The sequence below is a fragment of the Ostrinia nubilalis genome, chromosome 3 (genome assembly GCF_963855985.1).
Source record: "Ostrinia nubilalis chromosome 3, ilOstNubi1.1, whole genome shotgun sequence".
NCBI lineage: Eukaryota > Metazoa > Arthropoda > Insecta > Lepidoptera > Crambidae > Ostrinia > Ostrinia nubilalis.
In genome coordinates this window covers 248,910-264,599 of record NC_087090.1, presented here as the reverse complement: position 1 = coordinate 264,599, position 15,690 = coordinate 248,910, and the positions used below count along the sequence as shown (strand labels likewise).

The window sequence follows — 15,690 nt, the reverse complement described above, 5'->3', positions numbered from 1 at the left end:
GCGCGCGATATTGTTTTTCTGTGACAGACAAAATTACACGCGGGCGAAGCCGCGGGCGGAAAGCTAGTGTTACATAAATTACTATAATAATTACCCTTCGTACGTGTGAAAATAGTTTTTGCTTAAGTCTCCTCATATTATCCTCTAAATTCACTGTCAACCAACAAGAACAGTTGTATTTACTCGTATTTGGAAGTTTTCTAAGATTTTGGCGGCCCTAAGAGCCCGCACGCGCCCCGCCCCACATAATGGCAACCGATCTATTTTGCCGATTGTAAGATATGGCCCTGACAAAATAAGACTGGCATTTTTAATGGCGCGTCACTGCTGACGGCGCCATGTTGCGCGCAAAACAAATGAATTTGTCAGGCGCAGAGATAGAATTTAGTTCATTTTAATTGATCGTATTTTATTCGTTGAAAACAAAAGTTTAGAGGCGTAGGTTTTTTGTTTTACGCGCCTGCTGTGTTTGACTAAAGTTATTGTTAGTTAATTAAAGGATGAAACTGATCACTCAGACGAACATAATGAAGTTGATATTGGCTTTCAATTCAATAATTAATATTCACTGGGTTAACGTTGGTAAGGACTGGTTGGTGGAATTTATCTCTGGCTCACAGCTTAAAAATCATTTGGTAAGTTATACATATATTATGTATTATGATAAAGGGTACTTTAATGTAATAGTCTGTAAATGTCTGCATTTGTAAAAAAAAAGCTAGTAGTTTTTCACTTGCTGTACGAGTAGCAAGTGTCGTAGCACTTGCTACGACTGATCGAAATACGTCACCGACACTACGAGAGATTAATTGATTGAAATGCTTTGTGGTGTAAAATAAAATTATATTGTAAAAATAAAATCGAGTTACCTACATTGCTTTTAGTTCAGAGTAGAAAAATCAAGAGAAGAGAAAAAAGAGACAATCAATAAAAAACACGAAAAAGAAAAAGAAGTTTCTCGCCAGCCAGGTGAGCGGCCAAGGAGTTTGGTCGTACATTTGCGACCTCTACCATTTTACCTAGGCCGTTACTTATTAGACAGACCTGTACAACGACAGCGAGTGAAAAACAATGGGTTTGAGTGCCAAATAAGGACAAGAGAAAGACCATATTGTCACTCGTGTGCCTATTATACTTCGTTATGCAAGTCGAGAGTGTTCGAGTGACACGCCTGGGCGAACGACAACGTCGGTACGTGTAAAACAATATGAATATGTACGAGGTATTATTTAATCCGTACACAGGGTTGCGCGGTTCGGTTACGAAGCTGCCTTGGTACAAGCAAAGCCAAAACAAGACAGCCAGCTAATTCACAAAACCATCACAAACGCTACAACATTTGCATTCGCAATGTGATTAGTTCCAAACAAAACAATTAACTCATCAAACGCGTGATAAATTTTTCGTCACATTTGCAAGTAGTATCGGATGTAGCTCATATTATCTGCACATTTTATATGTTCTGTTTGATTTTCACATTCTGTGGTAGGGCTAAATCCTCTTCAAGTTGTGCATAATTAATTAATATGTAGAACGCAATAATGTCTCTGATGGATTTGCAGCACAACGGCGCCTCTGTAATTGATGTCGTCATCACAATCGCTTCAATTCACTTTTGGGTTAATAATAATCAACAGTAATGTAATTCATCAACAATACAGCTTCAACCATGGCTACAATATGTACAACTGTGACTAAATCCGTTTCACCATTTGTCACACAAAGATCCAACCTGACAAAGCTCGAAGCCAATCCTTGAAAGTAAGAGACAATCAATCATCGTGACCAATCCCAAATTGCGGGAGTAGACAGCTGGGGCCGTAACTTGGGCCATCATCCGGCAGTCCCGCGCCGTCCGGTCGTCCGGTCGCCGTCCGACGGGCCGTCCGGCGCGTGTTAATCGCCGGCGGCATAATTACTGGCCCAACTCTGCATAATTGCTGCACTGCGGCTCCTACTCCAGGCGAACATTCCTCCCGACATCGACTTGATCTCGAAGTTCTAATCTTTGACGAACTTTGCAGTTTGTGTTAATAGATGAATGCTGAAATATCTTGCTTTCAATGCAGATTTACTAGATAACTTTGTAGTACGAGTAGATACTCAATAAAAATAAATTTAATTAGTTTTTGACATAAAAGGTACCTATTGTAATATTAACTTAAATTATACTTACGGTAAATAACAAATAAAAGCAAAAATTAAAAGGTTAAAAAATAAAATTTTAAAAATCTGGAATATCATAGGTATCGAGTTTTAATAATTTTACTTACTCGTTTATAGATTAAATTAATGATCATGAATCTTATCTATTCATACCACTTAATAACTGCATTTTCAACTCAGTAAGAAAATTTGCAGTACCTACCTACAAGCTGTCACTTAGCACTCACCGCTGCACCGTCAAAAGCAAACAAAGTTACGACATCGGAAGAACATGTTGCTGTAACGCGTCGCGTCTCACATACAGTCTGACGGCGGTCGCGTCGCATGCGTTACCGCTGCCACGCGACACGCACCCATAGTTTACTCCGCGACCTAACTAGAATTAGCTTTTTGAGGACGAGCAGAGCACAAATCAAATCAAAATATTAAAGCATGTACGAAAGATATACTCGTACATATATTAATATTATGGCATACCCCAGTATCACTGCGGTAACGCATGGCGCGACAGCGACGTGTCGCGTCATGCGGCGCGTGACGCCGCGGTCGCCGGAAACGCGCCGATGACATAATTAGGGCGGATAACTACAAAAGCAGGATGCGTGCGTGTCTAGCGCGCATTAATTACGCGGGTTTGGGCTGTAACGTTGCCGTTTGCTGTTTTTTCACAAATTAATATTTCTTCTCAATATTCTGATTTTGGATACCACTGGCGACATCTATTGGCGTGATTTAGAATTAATTTGCAATAGATGGCGCTTTTTGCTCAGTTAATTGAAATATACTTTGATGAAACATTTCCTAGTGTTTTTATATTGATTATTCTATTTTTCAAGTAGAATATTTTCAGTGTTCTGGAAATTGTTTTCATCATGGTTTTATTAGTACAGTATTTACTTTTTCAAACGGCGAAACGAAACGTATCGCGATGTCTATGACAGAGCGGCTGTGAGTTGAGCTGTCAAGTCACTTTGGAATTTTGGTCGATCTTGCGCAACCGCAATTTTATTGTTTTCGGGGATGTAATCCCCTGTGTTTTAAATCGTGTGTTGCAGAATGCATCCACGATAATTTCATAATATAATTTAAAATAATCACACATGAGAAATTCCCTAAATTCTATTCGGATGAGGGTATTGGGTTGCTGAGGGCTGCGAGCGAAGCTCAAATTAGTGAACAGCCTTCATGCGGGATTTCAAATTTTATATTTCAAATTTCATATTTTACGATTTTACATTTCATATTTTAGATATTTCAATATTTCATATTGATTTCTATAATTATTACTCCTTTCTGAACTGCTGATCTCTTCGCATTTCCTCCTTGTCATCAAACCTCTGTCTCTGCAAGAGTTTGAACGCTTACCTGTCGAAGAGATGCAAGAGCTTCATCTGGCACTGCGCGCTTGAGGCCGTGGAGGACGCTGCTTGGAGCCTAAAAGTGTGCGAGACCCGTTGGACCCCGGAAGAAGAGAGGAACGTTCAGGGTAACGGCTTATAACCGCATGGCTTCCAAGGTACCCACTTTTCCATCCTTCAAGTAGGAGTCTTTCCGACCTGACATCGTGCAGTTATCTTAACTATTAGAGTCTTTTAATATTTAGGCTGAGTTTTAAGAAATTTGTAGTGGCAACAATATTCACCAAACCGAACCTAATTAACGACCCTGAATCCCTTGAGATTGGCACTATTACAGTAGTTATTATAATATCGTAATTGTTAACTATATACGAGTATACGAGATAAAAATAAATTGTGTCAATTGAGAGGGAGCTGTTTTATTTACATTTTTTAATTTCACACAAGGAACGGTAACTTATATAAATTTCTGCAAGCCGGACAACCTCTTTTCCACGTGCAGACAATTCACCATCGTCTCCGTCTGCACCGGTGGCGGTTCAATTCCAGTCACCAAGCCGCCAGGAAAAAATTCTACCTTGCAGTGGCGCCCATCTTTTGGTGTTTATTATTGCCATCCTTTTTATGAAGTTTATGGGTGGAAAGCCAATAAAAGAAGCAACATTGTGTGCTGACTATCCGCTCATACACTTCTATTTTGTTGTTAAATATTTTTTTTATTAGGGAGTCTCTCATGTGTGTGCTGTTGTTTGTCTTGTTATTTTTGTTGTTTATTTTATTTGTGATGCCCACATAATTTTTTTTAGGTTGTCAACTTTTACATATTATTATGTTAACCATTATAACAGAGCGTACTACTCTATATGAGGTTAGTTTACATGATGTTAGGTTACATATTTTTTGTGTTGCAACTCTTATTTTGTATATTATGTTGGGACAAGTAAGTAACATTTTTTTTTGTTAGGTTATATTTATTTTATACCTACACTGCTTTTGGGCTTTATAGCTTATAACTTTTAGTTACTTACTTTAATTATTTTGTTTTTTCATACAAGACAAACACAGTTTTAGTTTTAATTTTAGTGTTTATTTATTTGTACTCATAATAAATAAGTACATAATGTATTTTAAAGTACCTACCCAGATATTTTGTTACATAATGCTGACTAAAATCTTTAATATTGTTTAATGTACTTAGGTAACAAATTGCTTTTGTGTCACTGTGGACATATAACTTTTATTTTATGTGTACTACACATCATTTAGTATTACATAATGTTAGCATAATATTATAACTTTTTATTAGTTTTTGGCTAAATTTTGATAACTAAAGGCAGATATTCCTATTAGTTATTTAGGCATTATACTGCAGTGTATTATAAGGTTTGGTACTTAATGTCATAATGTTATTACTGGCTAGTGAGTTGTTTGTGGGTACACTTACTAACTTGTTAATTTTTATTAGAGAATAACTTAATTGATTATTATTTTGGTTACGATAACAATTAAAAGTTATTAATTCTTGTAAAGTGCCATTCTTCTTGTATAACTTTTGTGTAGTTTAATAATTAATGATAGAAATTTTTCATTTAACTTTTGGAAAATATTTTTGCCACATAGTTTTTTTTTTTCAAAAATAATTTTATTAAGCTACCTTCTTCGAGGAAGTTTTTTTTTTTAATTATGGTTATACTGTGGTTATACCAAGGTTCTCAGCCGTAGGACTTGTTTCACAAGTGTTGTTTGGTATTCTACCAACAATGACGCCAAGGCTACTTTTCCCTTTTAGGGAAACCTTTAGGTTAGTTTTGTGATCGCCCCATTTAGGGTATGCGATTTAATTTTCTTTTTTCGAGTGGACAAGTATCTGCTGTATACTTGCCTCGTGTTTTTTTTTCTCTGTGACTTTATAGTCCAGATTTTTGTTTCCAGGGATGACATCATGTGTTTTGAGCACTATTCCCTGTGGTTGTGTTTTGTTGCGATGACGTCCAATTATATTGTTATCAGCGACGTTTTGTTCTGCGGTTTTATAACCCAGGCATTTTTATTTTATTTTAGCAAATAATGTTAGTTATGGCCGAAATAGCCTAACAACGTTTTGGAAAAAGAACGAGTAGAATTGCATGTCAAGTTCTACTTTACTGGGGAAATCGAGTACCACTGGTTCACAGTTGGGACTTTATGGGGAATTTTGGATGCTCGGACAGGAGAGATTTTTTTTGGCTGGTAGAACATCAGTCCTGGTAGATGGATTATTTTGGTTTGGTATTGCTTTTGTGAAAGTTTAGTTATAGTTAGTAAGTTAGTTTTTTTTTCTCAATTGGACTTTTTGGGGGTCTTTCTGGTGTAAAGATTCATTTTTTTTTTCTCTTTTTCAGTTTGTAGTTCGCTGAGGGCAGCTCAGATTCTTTCTCCGTGCGAATGTCTAGGGGGGAGGGTATTGTAACGTTGCCGTTTGCTGTTTTTTCACAAATTAATATTTCTTCTCAATATTCTGATTTTGGATACCACTGGCGACATCTATTGGCGTGATTTAGAATTAATTTGCAATAGATGGCGCTTTTTGCTCAGTTAATTGAAATATACTTTGATGAAACATTTCCTAGTGTTTTTATATTGATTATTCTATTTTTCAAGTAGAATATTTTCAGTGTTCTGGAAATTGTTTTCATCATGGTTTTATTAGTACAGTATTTACTTTTTCAAACGGCGAAACGAAACGTATCGCGATGTCTATGACAGAGCGGCTGTGAGTTGAGCTGTCAAGTCACTTTGGAATTTTGGTCGATCTTGCGCAACCGCAATTTTATTGTTTTCGGGGATGTAATCCCCTGTGTTTTAAATCGTGTGTTGCAGAATGCATCCACGATAATTTCATAATATAATTTAAAATAATCACACATGAGAAATTCCCTAAATTCTATTCGGATGAGGGTATTGGGTTGCTGAGGGCTGCGAGCGAAGCTCAAATTAGTGAACAGCCTTCATGCGGGATTTCAAATTTTATATTTCAAATTTCATATTTTACGATTTTACATTTCATATTTTAGATATTTCAATATTTCATATTGATTTCTATAATTATTACTCCTTTCTGAACTGCTGATCTCTTCGCATTTCCTCCTTGTCATCAAACCTCTGTCTCTGCAAGAGTTTGAACGCTTACCTGTCGAAGAGATGCAAGAGCTTCATCTGGCACTGCGCGCTTGAGGCCGTGGAGGACGCTGCTTGGAGCCTAAAAGTGTGCGAGACCCGTTGGACCCCGGAAGAAGAGAGGAACGTTCAGGGTAACGGCTTATAACCGCATGGCTTCCAAGGTACCCACTTTTCCATCCTTCAAGTAGGAGTCTTTCCGACCTGACATCGTGCAGTTATCTTAACTATTAGAGTCTTTTAATATTTAGGCTGAGTTTTAAGAAATTTGTAGTGGCAACAATATTCACCAAACCGAACCTAATTAACGACCCTGAATCCCTTGAGATTGGCACTATTACAGTAGTTATTATAATATCGTAATTGTTAACTATATACGAGTATACGAGATAAAAATAAATTGTGTCAATTGAGAGGGAGCTGTTTTATTTACATTTTTTAATTTCACACAAGGAACGGTAACTTATATAAATTTCTGCAAGCCGGACAACCTCTTTTCCACGTGCAGACAATTCACCATCGTCTCCGTCTGCACCGGTGGCGGTTCAATTCCAGTCACCAAGCCGCCAGGAAAAAATTCTACCTTGCAGGGCAGCCGTTCATTTGTTTACACGTAATTTACACCTACATGCCGCATTTAGAATAGGCTGCGGGCAAAAGGCAAACTGTTAACTGTTTGCCACGTTTTCGTTAGCTACACTGTGGTTTGTTTGTTAACCTTATAGGTTCTTTTGTTTGAGCTTAAGATGAGCGACCTTGGTGGTTCTTAGTTAATAAACTCGTGGGTTGTGTAGTGGTGGCTCAAGATAACATATTTTCTTGGTATAACTAACTAACATTTCATTCAAAACTCGAGAGTACGACAGTCAACACAATTACAAATACTTAGTTGAAAGTTAACCGCAGAATCTGAAACGTGGCATCTGTAAGCTTGAAACACAAAGTGCAAATGGTTGAAAAGTTATTCGCGAAAACCTTGCAGCACTCCGTATTCAGTGTCGGCTTACCCGCGAGCTGGCGGGAAGTAGGTCGTGACGCGCGCAGAATGGGCCCTAGACGCGCCGCGGACAAATCGAATGGGGATAATCGGGGAATACGTGTACAGGCAACATGAGGCATCACGTGCTGGGCCCGCTCCATCACGTAACGGCATTTCGGCTGATGAGATTCAGGAGATTCTATTATAGGAGGACCCGGTTAATGTCGGACATTTGCGATATTCGTCGCATGTCACCGTTCATTTAAAGGGAATCGCTGGCGATCGCGTTTCTTTCTCCATTTCACTTTACGTGATTCGGAGGGCCGGGGCGATAGGTGCCTTGACGTCACGGGCTCCACAGATACGTTAACATCAGTGTAATAGGCGGCGGCCCATTAAACGAAAGATCCTTATCCTGAACTCTTTTACGGTGATATTGCCAGAAAATACAGCTTATTTTGAATACTACCCATATTTTCGTATAAAAATGCAAATAGTGGTCAGGACATTACCTTTTGTTATCAAAAATTCTTAATATTTATCACATAGTACCCGTACATAGAGGCTACAAAAACGGCATGTTTACGACTTTGGATAACTTTATAGGCACTGTTAATAACCCTATTTTATGTGTTTTAGTCTAGACCGTTTTTTCATACGCCTCTAAAAAATTTACATTCTAATGAACATTACTCTTGTGACGGTAACGACTTTCAGCTGAACTATTTTAAATTACTTGTTTTGCCGCAGACACCCCGTCGTGCCGCAACGGCGGCGTGCACGTGGTGGGCGCGGCTCGCGGCGAGTCGGTGGTGATCGTCTGCGAGGTGGACGCCGACCCGCCCGCCGCCGTCTTCAAGTGGAAGTTCAACAACTCCGGCGAGACCATCGACGTGGCCGCCGACCGCTACACCTCCAACGGCAGCGCGTCTAGCCTCAAGTATGACACTAATACCATTACATACGCCCGTATTCACTAACGATGCTTGCTTTAGTGAAGCAGCAAATCGAACGCACGGCGTTAAATAGAGCTTTGTGATCGGTTCATGTGACACCCTGTGCGTCCACGCGCACTGTTAGACCTCATAGTAATGTTTGTGAATACGGTCTTCATTTCCTTGTATTAGCAGTAAGATGTACTACTTTCTCATTGAACTCATTTGAATGATCTCCTTTGACTACTAGTGCGCTAGACTTCAAAATAAATCTGTACTAGTTTTGAATTGATCGGCAGATACACTCCAGTGGCGGACTTAGACTATGGCACTCTTTCGTGCGCGGCCGCCAACGAGGTCGGCACACAACTCACGCCCTGTGTCTTCCAGATGGTCGCAGCTGGTAAGTTACCACTGACTTGCCTATTAACCAATTTTCCGAAATTTTCTCAATAACATATCAGCGAACTTTGAACTTCTTCTGCAACGGCCTTTTCAATAACAGTTCATACTAAAAGTAAAAGTGAAGTGTGAAAACGTAGTTTGTTTGGCACTGCTATCCCATACCAAGCTGATGATGTAGCTGTAGCTCTTCTAAAATTTTCAATGGTGTCTATACCCTGGAATAATCTACCGTCGCGTGGTCTGTGCCTGGCAGCCTGGCACCCACATATGGCTGCTTAGTCTTTCAGCCGTGAAATTTCCTGCAAGCCCAATTTCCGAGAAGAATGAACAATGGTTTCCAAATCGGCTCGCAGGCAAGCCGCACCCGCCGCGCAACTGCTCGCTGTGGAACCAAACGGCCGACTCGGTGGAGGTGTCGTGCGTGGCGGGCTTCGACGGCGGCCTGCCGCAGAAGTTCCTGCTCGAGGTGTACAACTCCGACAGCAGTAAACCGAGGTATGTCCACATTTTTCTTAATGTCAGTCTTTTGTCATTAGCTTTCGTCTATATTTCTTCCCCAAAATTGTTGTTGCCTGCGTTTATTTCTCGATTTTGTTATGTAATAAAAATAAGAATATTTTTATATGTCATACTTGAGGCATAAAAAGGACCACATAAGGAAAAAGTCTGATACGTCACTTTGTAGCGTCAACACCAAAAGCAATTGCGTCATCGAGAATGTTGACAAAACAACGTTGATACAGCAAAATAACTCGGAATTATAGTCTATCCAATATAGCTTGATTAGAATGACAGCTGCCATCAAAAGTAACGACATAACTTTGTAGTAGCGATCAATGAGAGCTAAATATTGGCGGACAAGAAATAATTCACGTCTGACCTACAAACAATATTTTCGACGACAGTGCTTCCAATAAAAATGTTAATCTCGTGTAAATGCAGCGTTAAATTACACCAATAAGTAGTAATTCGAAATTATAAAAATCAAGCTAGAGTATTAACGACGTCTCTACAAGGTTATCTCGAGTTACAAAAATGTTAGTGTTGGGACATATCGACAAATGTCATATTAAATTAAAACTAATTTTTTAACATAATATATTTAACAAAATAAAATTCTAACTAATTTTTTAACATAATATTTAAGTCAAGTTATACGTTTTTCTAAATGTTCACTATTAAAAACCAAAAAACATTTCATTCTTAAATAATCAAACATCGGAAATCAATCACCGGTAATTTTTTTGGGTATTCATAGCACCGTTGCTCTAGAAGAGATGCCCACCGCCCTCTAGCGAGAGGAAAAAACCACTGAAGAACACTGATGCTAATGACTACGACTTAGGTTGTACACCCTTGACATGAATTTTAATTTTACTGTCTTTAAATTTAAATTATAATTGTCATTTTTATGAATAAAGACATGAAGAAAAATTGGGTGCATTTTTTTATATCATTTTTTCGAAAACTTATCGATACATCTATGTGAACCGTACGAAACATACCCAGCACTAGTCACATTCGTTTGATAGCTGTCATTCTAATCAAGCTATATTGGATAGACTATAGCGTGCTATTTTTAAGCTCCTCCTATTCGCGTACCCGAAAATCTCAGATTCATTATATTTTCAGGGAGCAAGTACAAAAGCAAATGCGTTTCAGATTAACCGTAATCATTTTCTTTTTTGAACTCACCTGCCGCACAATAAAAGGAAGACATTTTAATAATACGACGGCATTTGTGTTTTGAGTCGCCGCGAAATGAGCCGGGCGTGTGCGGCGGGCGGGCGCGGGGGGGCATTGTTTTTAATATTACGGGGCAATCTGCCGCGGCCGCCCCGGCGCGGCCGGCGGGCGGCGGGCGTAGGGTTGCCAGGTCCAAAAACACAAAAGCCGGACTCTGTGCTTCATTTGGCCGGACATGGACAGGCCAACTAAAAAGCCTAACAAAAGCCGGACAGGCCGGACAAGACAATATTTGGCCGGACAAGACCGTAAAAAGCCAAACATGTCCGGCTAAAGCCGGACGCCTGGCAACCCTAGGCGGGCGGGCTGCTCACGTCGCGGCGACATTCCGCTACTCACCGCCAACTTGCTTATTGTTTTTTCTCGGTCACTCTCGTAAAAATATCACGTCAACAAAAGAGCTAACACCGTTATCTCAATGAAAACGGGAGTGGGGCATCGGTTTAACTTGAGCCATTGCTATTTCCTCGATTTCACAGACTATTTCCCAATCTTACTTAAGCTACAACTTTAACAGAATAGGCACACTTTTTTGACCTAATTATATTAAGAAGGACGTCATAATACAACAAACGCAGGTAAGTATTTCAAAGTGGAAATCCGTGTAAACATCGAGGGCTCATTAAAGTTGCCGAAACAGCGTTAATTATGAATTAGCCAGTGTCGCTGTCGCCGGCTCGACTCCGACGCTCCTTGTATTTGTTCCCGCGCTCGAGTGTGAAGGGATGTTTCCTCACATTTTATGGTATTGCCCCCCGGTTTCAAGGCTCCCTGAACATTACATTTCATGTCATACACATTAAATGATGGTTCCTGGAACGTTGAACATTTTAGCTCAGGCTCAAGTTACCACATTCCTGGAAATAAAGTAAGTAATTGACGTATAAACGATTCAATACGAGGCCTACTTGGCATGCAATGAATGTCCGTGACATGTACTTTTATTGCATTACTGTCCTAATCTTCAAATGACAAGAAAATAATATTAAGATTAGGTCTAATTTGTTTTTAATTAACTAGTTAATTAAAATACCTCTTCTTTGCTTGAATATTGTTAAAAACATCTTTATTAAACTCGCAATAAGCAGCAGTTTTATACACTGAAGCGGAACCACTAGGTTGCTAAAACTGAGTACGAAAAAAGGTAGAACCGATTAGCACACTTATTACATTGAATATTCTAAGTTTAAGACATAATCAAGACCTATTACCGGAATATTATCGAGTCCAATATCACCTATTTCAATAAGAGGGTAAGCGTATTTCTCGGCGGTGGCTAGTACCTATATTTCTTCCTGTATGCACTCCTAGTTGTTTTGTTTCATTCAGGGCTCAGCTTTTGTTTACATAATTTTGACATGATTTTTACCGAGAATTTGAGTGGTTTGTTTTGGCAAGAAAAACAGCGAGCCGTCGCCGAGCGGTTATTCCGGGCTATCTCTGGTAACGGCGCGTCATTTTTATCCGCGATCGTTCGCGACGTCGCGCCTTATCGCCGCGCACTTATCGCGCGACGTTAACACGCGGACAATGATCTGAGGATTTACGAGCTGCCGTCCCCCGGGACGAAACAAAGCTAGCTCCAGGACGAGACGAGGTTTGCTGTGATATTTATGACTGGCGAATGAAGTGAAGAGTTAAACCACAATTTTGCCAAAGCTAGGGAGCTCTACTGTGCAATTTATTTTGGTAGCGAAAGTAGGTACACTATGCGGGAAATTGGTCGAGTCGTAATAGTGTAAACACGCATCTCTCGGTTACTTTCTCCTTCCTCCACCCATCTTCCGCCCATACTTCGGTGTGCGGGCTCGCGCTTCGTCTCAGTCATTTCCCGCATAGTGAACTTGCGCCATGGAAAACTTAAAATATTAACTAACTCGCATAAAATATTTTAACTACATTAAAATTTATACTCGTAAGAATTTCCAGGAACTACTTAGGTACATTTCATTAAGTTCAAAATTAAAGATGTGTTAGTATTTTTCTCTCTTTCCATTAACATTCTGATTAAATAGGTACCAAACAACTACCAAGTTGGTAGTTGTACCAACACATTCATTTCAATAACTAGCTCTTTTCTATTACCGCTTCAATAAAATGAAACAAATTGCACATTTGTGTACCTAAGCTTAATTAATTGAACTTGAGATAGAAAAATTGTATTTAGGGAAAGAAATTTATTGCACCTATTTGTCTTGATTACGAAACAGTTAAGGTAAACCAAAGGAGCTGGGCCCAGGGGAAATATCTGTTCCCAACAAATATTTACCCTGGTGTGGGATCAGCTCATGCATCCAGGGCTCAGGCCGGCCGAAAGTAATTACAGTAAATCAAATGAGCGTCGTGTTGAACTCCCGAGCGATGCCGGCGATAATAGGCCGCGCGTAAGTGCGCATGATTATGATCATGATCATGATTATGACGCGGCCTCGAGGGCGCCGTACAGTATATCTAACGCACAATTAACAAAACGATAGAATCTCAAGGCTAAGTTGATGTTTATGTCTCAAATAAATACAAATAAGACTGGCTTTTGTCAACAATCGTATTAATCTCATAAGACATCCAAGCGATCACAGAACTACCCAGTCTATCCTTGTAGTTACATACTAATTCCAATAACAAGAAATAAACCGTTGAATTCAATACGTCAGCGGGAGTGCTCGGTTTCGATAGAGCAGTGGTTCCCAACTTTTCCTGGACCAGGGACCGCTTTGATTTTTTCGTTGTTTATGTTTTTAACAGGGACAATGCCGTACAAGAAAAATAAACTAGATCAATCCTAAATGCATCCTCCGTACGCGTAGTTTAGTATCTTGATATTAATATTCTCCTCCATTCTTACGTATATCTGTTGCTTTTATAACATCTTCCAATCTTCGAAATTGTCTTCTTCTTTTCCTTTTTGTATTTCTGGAATACCAGAACCATGGTTTCAGTCCATTTTTATATGCCCCTGATTATTTAATGTATCCATTTCAATTTCCGTTCCGTCTTAATCTACCTTCGTGCGTTTTCTGGTGCTTTGTTCCATTATCATTTCTCCTAATACTTAGCATGCTCGATGCTCCTCTCCATCGCAGCCTGGTAGGTTAACCTTAAGATTAATTATTTTACAAGGCCACCCACGACGTATTTGGAAATCGTTTGCGGGCCTCATTTTGACTCCTGCTGACGGTTGGGAACCGCTGCGAAGGAGCGTTCCTCGCGAGTGCAGCGCATCATTAATCCGCGTCCAGTTCTTGCGCGCGACTGCAGCGATCCATCGCGATTGTCACTAGTTACTGCTGCTGCTTGCGGAGTGCTCCGAGCGCAGATGCAACATTGTTAGAGTTATGTGACTGCTTGTTCTTTAAAAATGTACACATTCTTCAGTGTTAAACAATGTAGAAGACCATTGTGACACCTATGTCATAAATTTTTGATTTTTATGTCGTAATAAATAAATAAAAATCGACCCAACTACATATTATAATAATAAGAACGCAGAATGATCCTGTTTATTATTTGATTTGATAGAGTCGATAAATAGAATATAATTAAATCGAAAATAATTTATAAACAGTCACTTAGAAAACCACTTTAGTGTTAGTAGTGTTATATGTAGAATCCAGTTTATTTTGCACAGCTATTAATCACTGCCAAAAATCAATACTAAAAATACAAATTATTCTTTTGAGCATCGGTTTGAATTTTCGTGTACAGTCAGTTGGGCGTCACGAACTATTTGTCGCTGTGACTGTACTATCCGTTCGCGATAAGTTTGCCGCTGGCGATATGACGTCACTCGAAGTAAAGCGTCTATAACTATAGCAATTATATTGAAAATATTTTTTATTTATTAATATTGATAAAAAATGTGTATTTGCGTAAAATAAGACACATTGATTGCGTTTAATCACTAACTAATTGCGTTTAATCGCGTTTGGGGGAGGGGACGCGCATTCCACGGACCGGCAAACTTAGCGCGAATGGGGAGTACACACCTAAGTACCTATAAAATGAGTAAATGGTGTTCGTCTGCTAACTGCATCCTCCATCCTGCAGGGTGAACCTGACGGCGGAGGAGCCGCTGTGGACGGTGCGCGGGCTGGAGTGGGACGTCCGCTTCCGACTGGTGGCGGTGGCGGTCAACGCCAAGGGCCGCTCGCAGCCCGCGCGCCTAGACGACTTGCTCTTCAGGGATCCAGAAAAACGAACAGGTATGTTCATTTGTACCTTGGCCTTGGGCTACATCAGTCTTTCCCAAAGTGGGCGATAACGCCCCCTTGTGGGCGCTGCAGGCTTAAAGGGGGCGGTAGACCCAGAAAAAAAAATCGGGACGTTGTGTAGAGGCTTAGGAGGCGTCATTTACTAGGAGGACTCTTAAACACCAACTGAACACTCGACTACAAATGGGGGCGCTAAAAAGAATTTATTCTCAAAGTGGGCAGTAGACAAAATAAGTTTGGAAACCGCTGGGCTACATTATCAACGATATTTTTAATTTTAAATGTGTTGGAGAATACTGTGAATTACTTGTTCTATCGTGGTGATACCATGAACCGTATACTGGTGTTAGACTTTATAAAGATATGCGTTAGCCACATGTTCGTCGTAATGCTTACGAGCTAGAGATGCCCCAAAATTTGAGTTATGCTTAGTTTTGTTTCCGATAAAAGAGTGGGTTTAAAAATAATTAAGAAAATCAGGATTTTTAGAAAGAAATTCGAAATAGCTAAGTGAGTTTACTCATGTAGGTACCGTTCAATGACTCATACGAGTAATTATAAGAAAAGACTAACGAAAGCAATTGAAGAAATAAAGAGCTATATTTAAATATATTTCATGATCATTTGAGTCTCGCGCAGAAACTTAAATAGATAAAAACTCGTGTGCAATTTTAACAAAACTGGAAATTACCTACTTACCTAACTGAAAGTTACCCTTTCAAAAAAATATTCAA

At 39.5% G+C, this 15,690-nt stretch overlaps 2 protein-coding genes across 2 annotated transcripts in view; one reads left to right on the top strand and one right to left on the bottom strand.

Moving 5' to 3' along the window:
- The window catches only part of LOC135087433 (uncharacterized), a 364,186-nt gene that overhangs the window by 287,421 nt on the left and 61,075 nt on the right, over positions 1–15,690 (bottom strand). The window lies entirely within an intron of this gene.
- The window catches only part of LOC135088256 (nephrin), a 135,420-nt gene that overhangs the window by 112,054 nt on the left and 7,676 nt on the right, over positions 1–15,690 (top strand). The window contains exons 9-12 of the mRNA XM_063983132.1: positions 8,410–8,599; positions 8,894–8,997; positions 9,353–9,494; positions 14,793–14,947. Of these exons, the coding sequence (XP_063839202.1) occupies positions 8,410–8,599; positions 8,894–8,997; positions 9,353–9,494; positions 14,793–14,947 (591 nt within the window). The remainder of the gene's footprint in view (positions 1–8,409; positions 8,600–8,893; positions 8,998–9,352; positions 9,495–14,792; positions 14,948–15,690) is intronic.